At 34.5% G+C, this 15,990-nt stretch overlaps 1 protein-coding gene across 1 annotated transcript in view; it reads left to right on the forward strand.

The window, feature by feature from the left end:
• The first annotated feature begins 1,314 nt into the window (after positions 1 to 1,314).
• The window catches only part of Fucta (glycoprotein 3-alpha-L-fucosyltransferase A), a 15,960-nt gene continuing 1,284 nt past the window's right edge, over positions 1,315 to 15,990 (forward strand). The window contains exons 1-8 of the mRNA XM_078180748.1: positions 1,315 to 1,363; positions 4,330 to 4,573; positions 7,036 to 7,125; positions 10,970 to 11,161; positions 12,604 to 12,828; positions 13,235 to 13,423; positions 13,737 to 13,972; positions 15,688 to 15,986. Coding sequence (XP_078036874.1) covers positions 4,412 to 4,573; positions 7,036 to 7,125; positions 10,970 to 11,161; positions 12,604 to 12,828; positions 13,235 to 13,423; positions 13,737 to 13,972; positions 15,688 to 15,986 — 1,393 coding nt within the window. The 5' untranslated portion in view covers positions 1,315 to 1,363; positions 4,330 to 4,411. The remainder of the gene's footprint in view (positions 1,364 to 4,329; positions 4,574 to 7,035; positions 7,126 to 10,969; positions 11,162 to 12,603; positions 12,829 to 13,234; positions 13,424 to 13,736; positions 13,973 to 15,687; positions 15,987 to 15,990) is intronic.

A 15,990-nucleotide genomic window follows, 5' to 3' on the forward strand; every position in this document is an offset into this window, starting at 1 on the left:
TGAACCGTTATGGAACCGATAACAGAATTGGATTACCGGCTAGCAAGTTAGAGCCAAGCTGCTGTAAGAGGTACAGGCGAGCAAGAAACTTTCGACAAACTTAATTGTTTTAAACTTAAGTTACAGTTGGTTTCAAAATTTATTGTAATAAGTAGACCGCGGATTTTGTGCAACTGTGACAAAAATAAATAGAAGATTAGAGAAAATATTTCAAATGAATCAGCAGATTAATATTTTTAAGGAAAGAGATGAATTTTGAAATTGCTGCAGTATTTTGCAATTAATGCAGTCAATTTTAATTCTGCATAAAGTCTAATGATTGTTGGAGTCTAGTGATCACCGTGCGGCGTGATTAATGCATTTGCAACAGAAACGAGTAGACGTCATTCGAATAATTTCGGACTTAATGATATTATTACTGTATGAAATTATTATCAATTATTACCAATTCAAATTATTATTGATTCGACAGCAGGATTGGACATTATTCAAATAAAATCGTATACGAACAGCGTATCGAATAACGTTTGCGAGTAAAATTTTACTTGAATAATTCACCGAATAAATTCATCGAATAAAATTTCATTCAAATAATATTTTTATTCTAATAATTTTTTTTAAATTCTGACAATATTTTAAATTCTAATAATATTTTTTATTTATATTCTTCGAATTCTTATTATATTCTCCGAACACAATGTTATCGGATCAGTACATCGATCAATGGAATTATGCAAATTATTACTGAATCAAAGTATATCATCGTGTATCGGGAAGCGGAGCGTCTGGGTAAAAATTCATGCGTGTCCTTGCGAACTGTTAGATAGTTTATCGCGTATGAACAACGTACTAACTTGCGATTGGCTGAGTAACAGCAATGACCGGAAATGGGCGACCTTTATAAATATTTTAGGAGAATCAGACTCGAAAGAAATTTTCCACCAAAAAATATGCGATCGATGTAAAAGTCAATATACTGTCAATGTTCGCTACCGCATAGTGTAGTTATAACAAAATTGTTGAAATAGTCGGCGCAAAGTACGTAGAGTCTATACGAAGCCCGCAAAATCGTTCTTGTTTCTATGTCCCGGACAGTTCTGCAAATTAAATATGACTGGCCATTTTACGCATCGATCGCTCGGATCACGCATCGAGCGACAAATGAAATTGTACGGTTGTAATTTCGTTCGCTGTGTGGCCAGTCTTTAAAACTCGTAACGCTGGCAAACACACGGGGAAAACTTGTGCGGAATTGACTTTTCCAATTAGCAAAGTCGCTGGAAGTTAGTTTCACGCGTTGCACGGCGCAACTTCGTTCGCTAAAGCATTTCGTTCGGATCAATAAAAATAGGTGGAGGTCGATGTATGTACCTTGTTCTTAAATTCTTTCAAATTCCGTCGATTGTTCATCTACAATTCATTAAGCGTAATTTACAATGCTATTTCTGTTCGTAAACGTTTTATTTTAAAACGCGACCGCGTGAAATCTTTGTTCGAACGATAGCCGCTGTTCGCGGGACGAAGACTAAATATAATTAAATATATAACTAAATATAATAATAATTTAATTAATAATAAAGATTAATTTAATAATAAGTTCGTTTAAAATTAGAGAAACTATAGACTACGATAATTGGCAGAAAAATACCGAAGCGGAGAACACGACTGCTCAACAACTCTTTAGGCTTCTTTACTCTTCGACTTTCAGAATTACATTAAAAGTACAATCTAACGCTCGCCTTACACTTACTATACCACAATAACATTCAGACTAATAAATCAATTATTCTTACAATAATTTGACTTCGATCCATACTCTTATACTAAAACGTTTGGCGTTTTATTTAGCTTCTTCTTCATGTATGCAATCTTCAGTTTAAATACAAGTATATTGAAAATGGAGAAAGTATGTAGACAATATATGAAGAAATAATATAAAGAAATATATGATATATATAATAATATTATAGAGAAACAATAATTTATACAGAGATATTACGATATGTAGAAAGATATATTATTTCACTTCATTTCTCTATATTGTATTAACATCTAATAGATAAATTATGAAGCAGTTATTACGGAGAGGATTTAGCAGAATTTTCGTGTTTCAACTTAGTTTATGAAATGCTGGGGTCGCGAACAACGCTCTTTAGAGCTCGAGCAGAATCCAGTTTCTGGTCTGGTTGTCACCTTCTTCCACTTTATTTACACCCCAAGGCTGCAAATTAAGCGGAAGAGAGCCTCGCCGGGCTCGAGATCACCGAAAAAAAAATTGTCCGTTATGTTTGCGCAACGTTTATTTCGCTCTTCCGGCTTCTGGATTCACGTGCGAACTATTTTTGCAAGATAAATAATGATCGAACGAAGATAATTTAAAATGGTTTAAAGTGATTTAAAATAAGTCATCTTAAAATGTATTATAATCCAAAAGAAATTAATTTTTAATGTGTAAGGTGTTACTTAAACATTGCATTGTAGTTAATTTCATTTTAGAAAACACATAAAGCGAATTATTGCAAATTCTATGGAATATGCAAGATAAAAATTTCCTGCATAAATTCACCATATTTAAATTTCATGAACGTTCCTTTTACTTCCTCAATAATTTCATCGAGTTGAAAACAATGCAATAATATTTTCGAATTCGTCTGCATTCGAACTGCATATTGTTCTCATAAATGCATAAAAAGTGAAACTATCATTAGCAAAACGAAATTTTAAATGATATATGTAATACAAAATTCAAGCATTTTATTTTGTACTTCAGTCTATTAGGATAAAAATATTTTATTTATCGACGTTTCACTTATTATAGTCGATACTATTTCTATATACCGATAACAACAGCAATTTTAATCGTGGATCTATAAATCACCCACAATAACGTGATCCAATCTTTTGGGGGAGATTGTCATTTGCAAAGTGACTTTTAAGCTTCTCGTTATCATAGCATAAATATCGCATGATCTAATAACTTAAGACGTTGATAATTCGGTTCTTCGTGAAATGCGAATTTTCGCGGTAAATTTTCTTTTAAAAATTTTCGTGTTCCCGTATTTTTATGCGCCGATATATTTGTTATATACCATATAAAATACGGTTGTCGACCCTCGCGTAACCAAGCTAACGAACCCAAAAAGTGAATAATTAAGCAGCGCCAATGAATATTTATAGGTTGTACAATCCAGCGCATGAACAAATATTTATACAGTATTTCTTACACCATGGGTGCGTGGTGGGATTAAAGAGTATACTGATAGTGCCCGCATCATGCATATTTATAGGGAACTTGCAAAATTATTTCGTCAGGTGCTTGTTCTTGACTGTCGCTGGATACGCGGGGCTCTGTAATAATTTTCAACAATGAAACAAACAGTGTTCTTCAATTTTCTTGGCGGCTTTGAATTTGTAATTCTATTCATCAATTTCTCTCAATATATTTTTAATTGTTTCTCCGGCTACATAGAACGTAACTAAAAATATGCTTACTGAAATGTATTAATAAATTGATTAAAAGTGTGTGAAGTCGATAAATTTGATTTTGATGAGATTAAAAAGCTAATTAAAAAGAAATTCGTAGAAAGGTGAAGAAGAATAGATTTAATACAGGACCTGAGTAATATAAAACTGAAAAAATGTTATACAAGAGTTAACGAAACGTGTAAAAATTGAAATTAATTATCAGAGATTAAATAGTCAAACAATAATATTTGTCAGTGAAAAGTTCAAGTCAGTGTAAATCAAGAAAGTTAATTTCTTCATAAAAAAGGATGTATTAATACATTTACATAACAAGTTCTTACTGTAAGCGTTGATATCATCCGAATGCGTTCCGAGAACATTCGGCGTAGCCGTTAACGTGATCGCCAAGCGATAACGTATCGAACATACTTTGTAGCGTCTTTGATCGGGACGCGGTGGGACGGCACTTTGCAATAGGCAACAGTCAGGGTCACTTCGTGTCGCGTGGTCAAAATATATGGATTTTCGGAAACTAACACGTTTGTTCGCCCACTTTGACCCATCCTTACATTACAATCGTTTAATATAAATATCTCCTTTCATATTCATTTAATATAAATATTCCCTTTTACGTAAGCCACCCTCAAAATTTAATTTAAAATCCTAAAGTAAATCGAGTTCAATGTTAAATTAAATTATACGCTAAATTGACCTACTCTACTTTTGCATTATACATGTATATCCGATTTATATATCCGATTCCTACTCTGGGTCCAAATGAATCATACTCCGCTGACAGACGTTAAAATACAGTGACAACTAAACGATATTGTTATTAAAAATCTGTCGATATTCGTTTTCCAGTTTGGTTGAATGGACGCTGTGAGTGGAGGGTCAATCGGCGCATGGATTAATCAAGATTTCTGACACGAAGGAAACGTGCGGCATGGGTCTGCCGCGTTTCTCTCTAAAGGGATCCTTTTTGTACGTGCTATGCTTGTCCGGATTGCTATTGGTCATCCTGAATTTGTTGCAAGACGAAATATGGCACCGTATGCGGCCTCATCCTGCACAGACGCTGTCTGCTCGCGTCTCCGACAACACCAAGGTATAGTAAATTGCTAACATCGAAGCTGCAATTCTGTCACTATTCAACACATTGGCCTAAATCCACGTCCTCTCGGGGATACCGCACTTAACAATAAACGCTTCTGACAACTGTTAACAATACGAACAAGGAAAATCGAAATGATTAAAACCCTTTTAGTGCCGAACGAAAACCGATGCCTATGCGATGATAAACGCACGAATTTGAGGAATTTACTAGGGTTTCGGAAAAAGCCCATAAAAATCAAAATAAGAATGATAATTAAAAAATTCAAAATGCAGCATGCTGGGTAAGAATGGGAGAGTAATGTAATGCCAATTATATTACAATATTAATTGAAAATCACATAAATAATAACGGTATAAGGAATGATCAAAATAAAAAAAACTAACATCTCTTTTGCAACGCCTATTTTCACTAATCATCGGTTGTCAATTTTATGCAGGTCACATGGTATAAACTATAAGTATTCCATTTTCAATAATTTTTCAAAAAAAAATAACCAATATTGGCTCTGAGAACAAGATGACAACTTCATAATGCGCGACAAGCGTAGACAGATCCACTACAGGAGAAGTTCCTCGAGAACCTTTTATACCGTGTCTAAAAAATACACTAAAAAAGAAATCCATGTCCGAAACAGGGTGTAGTTTTTATAAAATGGTAACAATAAAATGCACAAAACTTTCTGCTTCTAACTTTACCACTGACATTGAACAAAACGTTGACGGTTTTTTATCACTGATTACTCACTCAACTTATCAAGAAAGACTGAAAGAAAGATTTCAGTTCCGCCTTGTCGATGCACTTGAGCCGTTCCATAATTATCATAAACACACAGACTGCGTTTACGCTCCGAAGTTGTCCCGTATCTAGTTTCTACTTTATTGCTCTAACATATACAGAGCCCCGGCACTAATCGACATCAGATATAACAAAAAGTTAAATCAAATAAACATTTTTTTCAATCGTATCGCATAGAATTTGAACCATTTTAACGTTTGATAAAATTATCTTAAGGAATATATCTCCCGTGATGCGTATAATAAAACGCCATATAATAAAACGACGATATATCGTCGTTCGGCACTAAAAGGGTTAAGGGTGCACTGCCATGAATGGAACACTTTTGTTAGATAACGAACGAGATAACGAAAATATTAAACGATATGGCTAATTTTAGTTTGACATATTCGAAAGATTAGTCTATTTACTATAACAATGCATAGTGTCAATAAGTTTCTCTTATGTTCATTTGCTCTAATTTTATTTTATTTTAAAATACATATTGATCTATTCATCAATCGATAGCATTAAATGGAACAAGTTCAGAAAGTAAAGGAATATTGTTATCGACTATATAAACAAAGTCTAAAAATTTCAATCTAGTTCTCTGCCAGATGATAATGTATCAAAATAATATAGTGATTAGATAGTGCAACCTTCACATACCAGAATGTTATAAAAATAAGTGTTTAGATAAAGCAGTCTCTGCTGTACATTTTATATAATGTTCTTTACATCTTTGAGTTAACATCACGTTTTAATATTTTATGACAAAAAGTAATTCTTTCAGTGTAGAGAAACGGAGAATAAATAACAGAAATTTATTTTTTTCTTAATTTAAAAATTAATGACGTAATAAGCAAAGAGTTTATCCCAGTTATACTCCATGTTCCATTTATAAAATTAGTAACAACGTTAAAAATATAATTTTTAATTACTATAATAAAACAGGGTAGCCAATGCTATATGTCAGCATTTTAGAGGAAATAGTTGATCGAATGCAGTAAATAAAAAACTCAATCAAAAGCAACGATACCGCACACAACATTACGACAGAAAAGATCAAAATATTACTCATAAAACATGATTTTAAAATTCCAGTTTCTATTTCAGTAAATAAACGCCAAGATTTCAATGTAGTTCATTGACCAGTATTTTGTTTGTATTTTGTGTGTATTTTTGCGTAGTATTTTCCTAAACGTAATTAACTTTCTCACATTTAAATGCTTCTCTAAGCTTATTCAATGACACAGGCCATGCAGTTCTTATCAAATTAATGAAGAACATAAAATAATATCTTTGATACCTTCGAACCTTTTTATCTGCACAGTGGACGATTAAATAATAAATGACAAGTAAACTGTGTATCTTCATGCACTTAATTAAATATTTCAAACACGGCGTACCATTACCATACTTTGATTAATTATGTTAAAATTTGTATATCAATGTGACAATAAAGAATCTTTTTAAAATTTTATAAAATAACATACAAAAATAGGAATTTGCTTTCTACCGGTATGCTTTCTACCGAATATTAAGAATTGTTTAAGCGACGCGGTATTAATGACGTCGATCTCTGTATTTCTCGCGTACAAGTCACTCGTCATACACAGAATCGAAGGGTGAAGAGAAAGCATTTGTTGGACGCTATAAATGTCGAATTTTGATCGCAGATCAAACGAAATTGGCCTTCGAAATTGAAGAAACCGACGATGCAGGTACTGCAGACTCGGGAAAAAGTGAAGAAAAAGCTTCTGGTCGAGGTACAGTCATTAAATTGCAGTATCATTAGATGGCTGCAAGACAGTATCTGCGAAACACGCTCGAGACAACCTTCCCGTCGTGTCAGAAATTATTCAAGCTCCGTTTCCAATCGCTTCAACTAATCCGCCTGTGTTTAACACTATTTTTTAACGAATGGATCAAAAGACAACTTTGAATATTAAGATTTAAAACTGTTTCCTAAACAATATTCCTGCAATTGACTATTCAATATTTTCGAGCGATATCAGATTATGCTTACTCTAATTAAATCTAGACAAATTTAAATAAATTACTGATAGAGAAAATATAAATTTGGTAAACAATTGATACAGGATATTCCAGAAGTCACAATGTTTAATAACTCTTTTTTTGAGAAAGTTATTGAACATTTAAAAAATCTACCAAATATTTCAACCCCTTCGTGACTTTCGACTCACCCGGTATATACAATAAATCGGTAAAAATAGTGTTAAAGATATAATAATCTACATTTGATAACATTTATCGATAAAACATTTCTTAAAGAACGTACGATAAGCTATTCGAATATTTAGATAAAATCTTATCCAAAGATATAAAAATTCAGATTTGTATATAAATTATATCAATTGTTGTTGAGAAAAGTTTGTGTTACATTTGGAATGTAAAAAATTGTCCACGTTCCACGCGTAACGTGGTTTGTCCAAGTCGAAGGAACTGAAAACGCGGATCGTTTAGCATAAGATGCTAATTTGGTTGTCTCTGTTGTTTCTAAAATACAGCTGACGTTACATAGTTAGTTCTGGTTAGTGTAGTCTGGCTTGTTTCACGCGACACACAACGGCTGGCGTTGTAGGTACAGCCACACGATCTGCGATTCATTATCTCCGAAACGATTAAGCATTTAATTAATAATTCATCGCGCGACTACGGCGGATAGCATTCCGCGGCGAATGCAACGATCAAATCAGACACGATTCTTAAATACAAGCGATTCGTCGGCGTGGAACAATTAGTTTACGATGTAAATCGTAATTCGCGATCTCTCGCGCGGATTACATTTAATTTAACAACACGTCGGTTCGACGCTTTCGGAATAAACTCGACGACTCGTTTCTTCTAGAAAATTAATCAGCTTATATTCTCAGGCTTTTTGATTAAAGATGTCCATTGCCTGCGAATTTTATGTGTCTTTATTTATTGTCTTAGAGTCTTCTACTTTCTTCTACTACATTATAATATAATATTATAATATAATGTTATAATATGATATAAATATTCTTATAATATAATATTATATTAATATTAATTATATTATAAAAAAAGGAACCTTCCGTTTCGATTTTTTTGCAACTAGAACATTTTTTTTGCACAAAGACACACGCAGTCTATTCGTAGTTAAATTTTCATTGCCATCGATTATTTGTCACGAAACGAGGAAATAAAATATTTATCTTCTGTTTGAGATCGAATGTCGATACTGTCGCTGCCGGTTCTTATCCGGTCGAGTTATCAGTTTCATAGATAGTTGTCGGCATTGTTATCGCTGTCATCATCTTTCGAACTTGCGATCTTGTATAACCGCGCGCAATAATTACATTATCTGTTACAATTAAATTGTGACAATTACTAAAAGGAAACTTCGAACACATTATTCAGTCTCTTTCAGTAGATCTAGTCGTCACTTAATTACTTTAATTACAGCTTTTACATGATGTTGCATTCGAGGAACGTCAACTTCTCGCTTATTTTTTCTTTACAATAGCTGGCTCGTTGTTATATATTACAAAAGTTGTTTGTATGACACAATTTTTCAGCATCGAAGAGGACTTCGCATCTTTTTGATTATTTAAGGACGATGGAAACGAATTCTTTCCGATTCGATATAGAAAATTAGAGGTATACAGAAAATTAGGTATCAAAAATCAGATATACACAGAATATTGCATTAAATAACATTGCATAAATATAGCTTTAAAGGCAAAGCCAAATTGGCAAAACTATTATCATAGAATCTCCTGTTAACAATTGTTCGCATTTTATTATCTATTCAACCTTCGATTTAATTTGAGCGAATCCATTGGTTAGCGAGATCGTTTAAAAAAATGTCAAGCATTTTCGAAATACTGCAATACTGCTCTTCGATACGCTGCATTTATCATAGGGAACTAATCGGAAAGAATTCATGTCTGCACCTAATATTTCCAAACGAGTCACGCGACTGGGAACGTGCCAAGGATGTATATAAGCCATTGTGGTTTTTTTTTCAAACTGTTACATAAATAACGAAGTGTTACAGATACTTATCTTGCAAAATTATGACCGATATTGTACTCGCAAATACGGCTGACATTAGCTTCTCCGTTCCACTGTTACCAGCGATAAGCGGTCCTCGATAATCCCATTATATCATCGAAGTAAGAGAACGATGAGCGATGCCAGAATTCCAAACATTCCGAATTCTTAACACGATTTACCGACCGATTCGAAAACAAATGATTCCTCCATATATTATTGCATGATAGAATTACGCGAATCGCATTACGAGTCGAATAAAATCGACGGGGATACCTATTCAAATGTCTACTCGTTAAAATAAAGTGCTCCTTTGAATGTTAAATGGATCGTACTTGAATTGTTGCATTCTCAATGAGAAACTAATTTACAATTAATTAGGTTTCGATAAGACTGCGTTATAAATAGAAGCGATGAGGTGAGCATTAGAATATTCTTATTTATCAGTTTTATATTCTCGTTTTAACGGAAAATGCTTTTATAATTACTAGACTGTGGTTTGTTATGTAAAACGAAAGCTGTCTGTATTAATTGCAAATAGACATCGAATAATGTTCTCTGTTTTTCAAAATTATTTTTATACATTTACAGACAAAAGTTAATAAACTTTATATACAGTACACGACAAATAGGAAAGATAATAAAAATAAAAACCAAAAGAAATAAAATTAAAATAAATGAAATAAATAAAAATACAATAAATGAAATAGATAAAAATACAATAAATAAATGAAAATATAATATTTAATACAAATCTTTACGCTATATTGAATAGGTTTATTACAGCCAAGAATATGCATCTGTGTAGCATGTTTCTTAACTTTTGTCGTCAAGTGTATATTGACTAATAAACTAACATCCGTTTAATCTGTCCATTACTTTAAATTTCGCTTATTTCATCTAATTATAAATGCATCAAATCCACAGTCTAAATTACCGAGTCTCGATAGATCCATCGTAATGCATAGAGACAACGAGGTGAGCATTAGGGTAGTCTTATTTATGCACTTTCTATTCTTGTTTTAAAGGAAAATAGTTTTTGCAATTACCAGATTGCGGATCATTATGCAAAATAAAAACTGGAACGTTTACTTTAATAACTTTTATAGATTGAACGTAATATATCGACAATCTTAATCTTATTTTATCTTATTTATATCAATCTTGTTAAAAAGGCATAAGATTCGCAGTCTGACGATTAATGAAGTCTCGATAAATCCACGATAACGAATAGTAACGACGAGGTGAGCATTAGATTACTCTAATTTTCTATTCCGCTTTTAAAGAAACATTCCCTGACAATTACCGAGTCTCGATAAATCCGTTATAATGAATAGAAACAGCGAGGTGAGCATTAGAGCATTATGATTTGTGTATTCTGCTTTTAAAGAAACGTTCTCCAACAATTACCGAGTCTCGATAAATCTACGGTAATGAGTAGAAGCGACCAGGTGAGCATTAGGTCGCGGCACAACCGCTTCTGGATCGTTAGCTGTACGCTGAAGAAAGTATGGGTGGCTATTGATTGATGCGAGACAGCTGTAATAATACTATTCTGTTTGTTTAAAGGTTGCCAATCTGACCGGCGTTGGAACGCTGTCGCGAAGCACTGTGGACGCGTTAGATCCATCGAGGAGGCCTTGGTATATGAAAAAAGGAATCAGAAGACCGTTCCCTGCTCTAAAATCAAATCGCACTGGACGAAGACTGGCCCGACTGTGGCCCGAAGAAGATGCTTACGATGACCGTGTCACGAATCAGGTGAGAATCGTGTAAAGATAAGAAGAATCTCCCTCGTTCTAGGATCTCTTGCGCTGCCACGTTGAGTAGCACTATTTTGTTGTTAATAATTTTGCTGGGGGAACGAGACAATTATACAATTATTCACAATTATACAGAATTGATCTATTTTTCTATATAGATATATCGTTATCTATTTAACTATATGTATAGCTATATAGCTAGACTACATACTATTTATACAATTACATGACTGTATAAAACTATAAGTATGTACCTATACGTACAGCTATTCTAAGATCCTCTCCTGTCAGTATTTGTTTTTTAAAAAAATTAATTTCGAAATCATTTGAGCTACCTAATGTCTGTCTATGATCCACTTTTTCTACTTAACGAATAAATCTATTTTGATTTCATCGATTAAACTTGTTATCGTCGCTCACAATTAACACTACAAAACGACCTTTGCGTTAAAACAAAAGACTCAGCCGAACCTTGTTAGCTTTATCATACAAAAGAACATTTCCTACAATATTCCACCTACAGTCTTTAATTAGCTAAAGCACGAAAACAATGAGATCAACGAGATCCGAAGTTAACCACGCGCTTCATTCCACTCGAAAAGAACGCGCCACTCAATCTGGTCAGGCTTGTGCACACATTTAGGCTGCCGCGAGTAGTACGCGAGTCGTGAGGACACGGTCGCGCGCGGAAAGTTAGGTGTTAATTTACCATGTCAAATGAATTGCATATGGAGTTACGACACCGTTCTCGAGTGCACTAGACTGAAATAAGAACGCGTCACGTCGCCCGGCAGTAGCTTTCATTGAAATTTCGCGCGCACACGTGCACGGCCACTGTTCACCCCTTTTGTTTACGACATCCGCGGAATCTATTGTTCCCGTATTTGGGACATCGTTCTCAAAGAATTACGGAGGTGTAAGAAACATTTTTAAGCCGCTATGATTCTTCCACGGCTAGCAACGTTTCCCCGTGGCCGTCGTTGCCGCGGCCACGAATTGTTTTCCTATGAAAGACCGGACTCTGCGTCATGCAATTACTTTTAGCCACGTTCCCGGTTCGGCATTGATGTTCAACTGGAAAACAAAAGTGGTTCTTTTTTTTCAACAAGGAGAGAAAAGTATTCATTTATCAAGCTGTTGACGGCGAATAGAGTGCGAGCATTCATATCTCACTTATAATAGATTGCGGATGTCTTATTGCAATTTCGATGTTCGAAAAGTACTATAAAACACTGGGCGCAGTTAATGAGGCTCTTGTTTCATTCAAGTTTTAATGATATTCTTACAAAGTTAGTAAATGACGTAGCTTCTTGTTCGAGTTCGATATCTATGGCTGCTCGCGGTATAATAAAGATTCGTCCTGAAGATTTTATACATAATTATTCGTGTCTCTTCGTCATAACGGAAAGTGTTAGTGTACAGCGTGCCGCATTTTTGCAGTTAATGTTCGTGCCAAACGATTACAATAAAACACTCACGGAGCGTCTATTGAAGAAAATAATGGTACCGCATGGTATGTCCGAGGCCAAAGTTGGCCAGGACATATTTCTTCAGCATCGTTGTCCAGTAAACACGTGTACAATCATTAGGGACGATCCTACCGAAGCGGATTTGATCCTTTTCAAAGATTATGTGACACACGTGGGCAGAAGATCATCCAAACAGGTACGTAACAATTTACATTCTGGTCAATGAAATGACAATATTCCTCGTAGCAAAGATTCCATTCGTATCACGTTAATTTTCGTTAATAGATTATAAACTATATCATAATAAATCATATCACTTTTGTAATTTTGGTCTATTTATGATTGATATTTATTAATTTCCTATTTATTTCTACTAATTAACGTCGAATTATAGAACTCGATGATTTTCCAACCCCCAATTATAATTAATGATGTCGCCCTCCAATTGTGAAGTATTTATGAGAAAATGGTCATCAAATATTGCATGTTCGGACGTGTGAACGATAATTGTTTTGGACCGTAGAATGGCTTTTAATTATTATGAAAATGTAGCTTGAAATGTAGTTATATACGTCGAATGAGACTGATGCGATTTTCAACAGGTGTGGATGCTGTATTTTTTAGAATGTCCTTATCACACGCAAAACGTGAAGAACGCAATCATCAATTGGACGGCAACTTATCGGCGTGACAGCGACATAGTCGCGCCCTATGAAAGATGGCAGTATTACGACCCTAGCATTACGCAAATAACGCAAACGTTTAATTACGCAGCGAACAAGACTAAAAAGGTAACAGTCTATTTCGACGCTCTTCCAAATTCATTTCCTAAAAATAAGAACTACATGAAATATTAAACCGTTCTGTCGAAAACTAAAATCTATTTATAATATGTAAATTAATCGACACCTTGCGTTCGCGTAATGTGAAATGAATATCTACAAAAATGTTTCTCAACACTTTTCCATTACTTTTAACTATTTGATGTTTCGTTAGGCTTCTTAATGATTATGCTACATTTTAAATAGTATAATATCATCTGAAGGTAGCTTCAGGCCTATTAATTAAATTGTTAATGTCCTAACGCACCGGTTGCCATTTTAGGTGGCTTGGTTTGTTTCCAATTGCCATCCTAGAAATCAGCGTATGCTTTACGCTAAGGAACTATCGAAACACATTCAAGTGGACATCTATGGGACCTGCGGTACTCTAAGGTGTCCGCGTTCGCAAGCTCAAGCCTGCTTCGATATGCTTGACGATGACTACAAGTTCTACCTTGCCTTCGAAAACTCGAACTGCAAGGACTATATTACCGAAAAATTCTTCGTCAACGGCCTTGGGTATGTAACATTTCTCATATTCCTTCCTGCTTTAATTAAAGATTAATAAAATCATATTGCAATGATAGTATAATATAATTCAAAAATAGTATTACGCGACTCTTTGTTCCTCATTTCGAAGAAAACAATTCCATTCTTCTCCATTTTAATTAAACATATTACTAACCATTTTATTGAACATCTGTTTCATTATATTTATAACACTTACTGGAACATTTCGTGTAATGAAAGATTATATTACAACTGCGGTACAATTTCGGAACGGTTTTAAGCGCATCTCCGACCGCCATTTTATCTCGTCAGAAATCTAGTAGCTATTGCAGCAAATCAATATCTCCAACGAGACTTCGTTTCTGCGGGGAATATTTGAGCGACTATAATACACTGTCCACAGAGAGAATTTTGTTTAAAAACGCGGAGGGGTCCCGAGTCGTTTAGAGAATGCGACAAAATTTTGTTAGGTTGTTACCGTAATTACAGAAGTGTGCTTTCCGCGCAGCTGTTGTCACCCTTGTTTAGTGCACTTTGGTATATGTAGTGGTCCTTAAGATTCCCTCCTGTCCTACTTCGTTCGAGTGCTGTCATCGCCGAGATTTCGGTATGAGGGTGACTGTTACCAGAAAGCAAAGTATCGTTAAACTTCACCACGATATGTCCTACTTTCCGTTTTTTTTATTTCCATAAAAAACTCTCTTCATTCCGTTTTAATGAGACACGGAAAGAGACGCGAACACTTCTTTTTTCATTTTCATATATCCAACTACGATGAAGATTATAAATTTCATTCATTTATTTAAAAATATTTTTGGAGCGTACCTCCTAGCCGCCGTTCTCGAAAAAAATACTTTCGAAAATGATCAGTGTACAATTAATTCGAATTGTTACTGTTTGCTCATTTTAAAGATAATTATTTTTTACTTGTAATATATCTGCAGCAAGTCTTCATTTTAATCAACTAACAAGTTAACTAACAAATGTGAAAACTAAACAATTAGAGGCTGCAAAGTTGCATAGCAATTTTTAAATATAGGAACAGAGGAACAGTTCTATGTACAATACTAATAATATTTTGACGAAAACATTAATAATATTTTTCTTCTTATCTTCTTCCTGTAGCAATCAGTCTTTTTAGTTTTATAAAGACCCATTCAAAACTCCCGCGCTTTTCAAACTAGTCATACATGTCCGTTGAGTTTACAATTTCAAAATTATCGCACTGTCTGTGTATTGCATTGACCACATATAGACAATGTTATTTAACAATAAAAATACTATTTGAAACAATAGCAGCGAATATTATAGAAAGTCATTGAAAATACGATTCGCAATAAAAATTTTTATTTATCATTAATATCCAAGGTTTTAATATCCAACCTTTCCTAGTTACATTAAAAGGTGCCTGCAACATTAATGATCTTAACTTAAATACTAAAGAAGAAAGTAATCTAATACTGTTCATATTAACAATTCCTACCTATTATTACCAAATCTGTAACAATGATTAAATATTTCAAAATTACCTTCTGTCGCATCCACTCCGGACCTTTTCTAGCCGCTTTGGGAACCAAAGATGAACCTTAATCTTAACTGATAAACCAAGAAGAAGATAGTGTAGTGCTACTTACAGTAACGATCCACTTTGTTCTTTACCGCATTTAGCCACCTTCGCCGTGATTTTGGACGTGATATTCACTTTAATTATCGTTCCTTTCCAGACACAATGTCCTGCCTATCGTGATGGGTGCACATCCAACGGATTACGCTCGCAGCGCGCCCTACCGGTCGTACATTCACGTAGACGAGTTCGAGTCGCCGAAGGAACTGGCAGAGTATCTCCATCGTCTGGACCGTGACGACGAGCTCTACAACTCTTATTTCCGTTGGAAGGGCACCGGCGAGTTCATCAACACTTATTTCTGGTGTCGGGTGTGCGCAATGTTGCACGACGAACGGCCGACGAAATTTTACAAAGACGTGAACGAATGGTGGCGTGGCGAAGGCGTCTGCACGACCAGCTC

This window comes from Augochlora pura, chromosome 5, assembly GCF_028453695.1.
Source record: "Augochlora pura isolate Apur16 chromosome 5, APUR_v2.2.1, whole genome shotgun sequence".
NCBI classification, from domain to species: Eukaryota; Metazoa; Arthropoda; class Insecta; order Hymenoptera; family Halictidae; genus Augochlora; species Augochlora pura.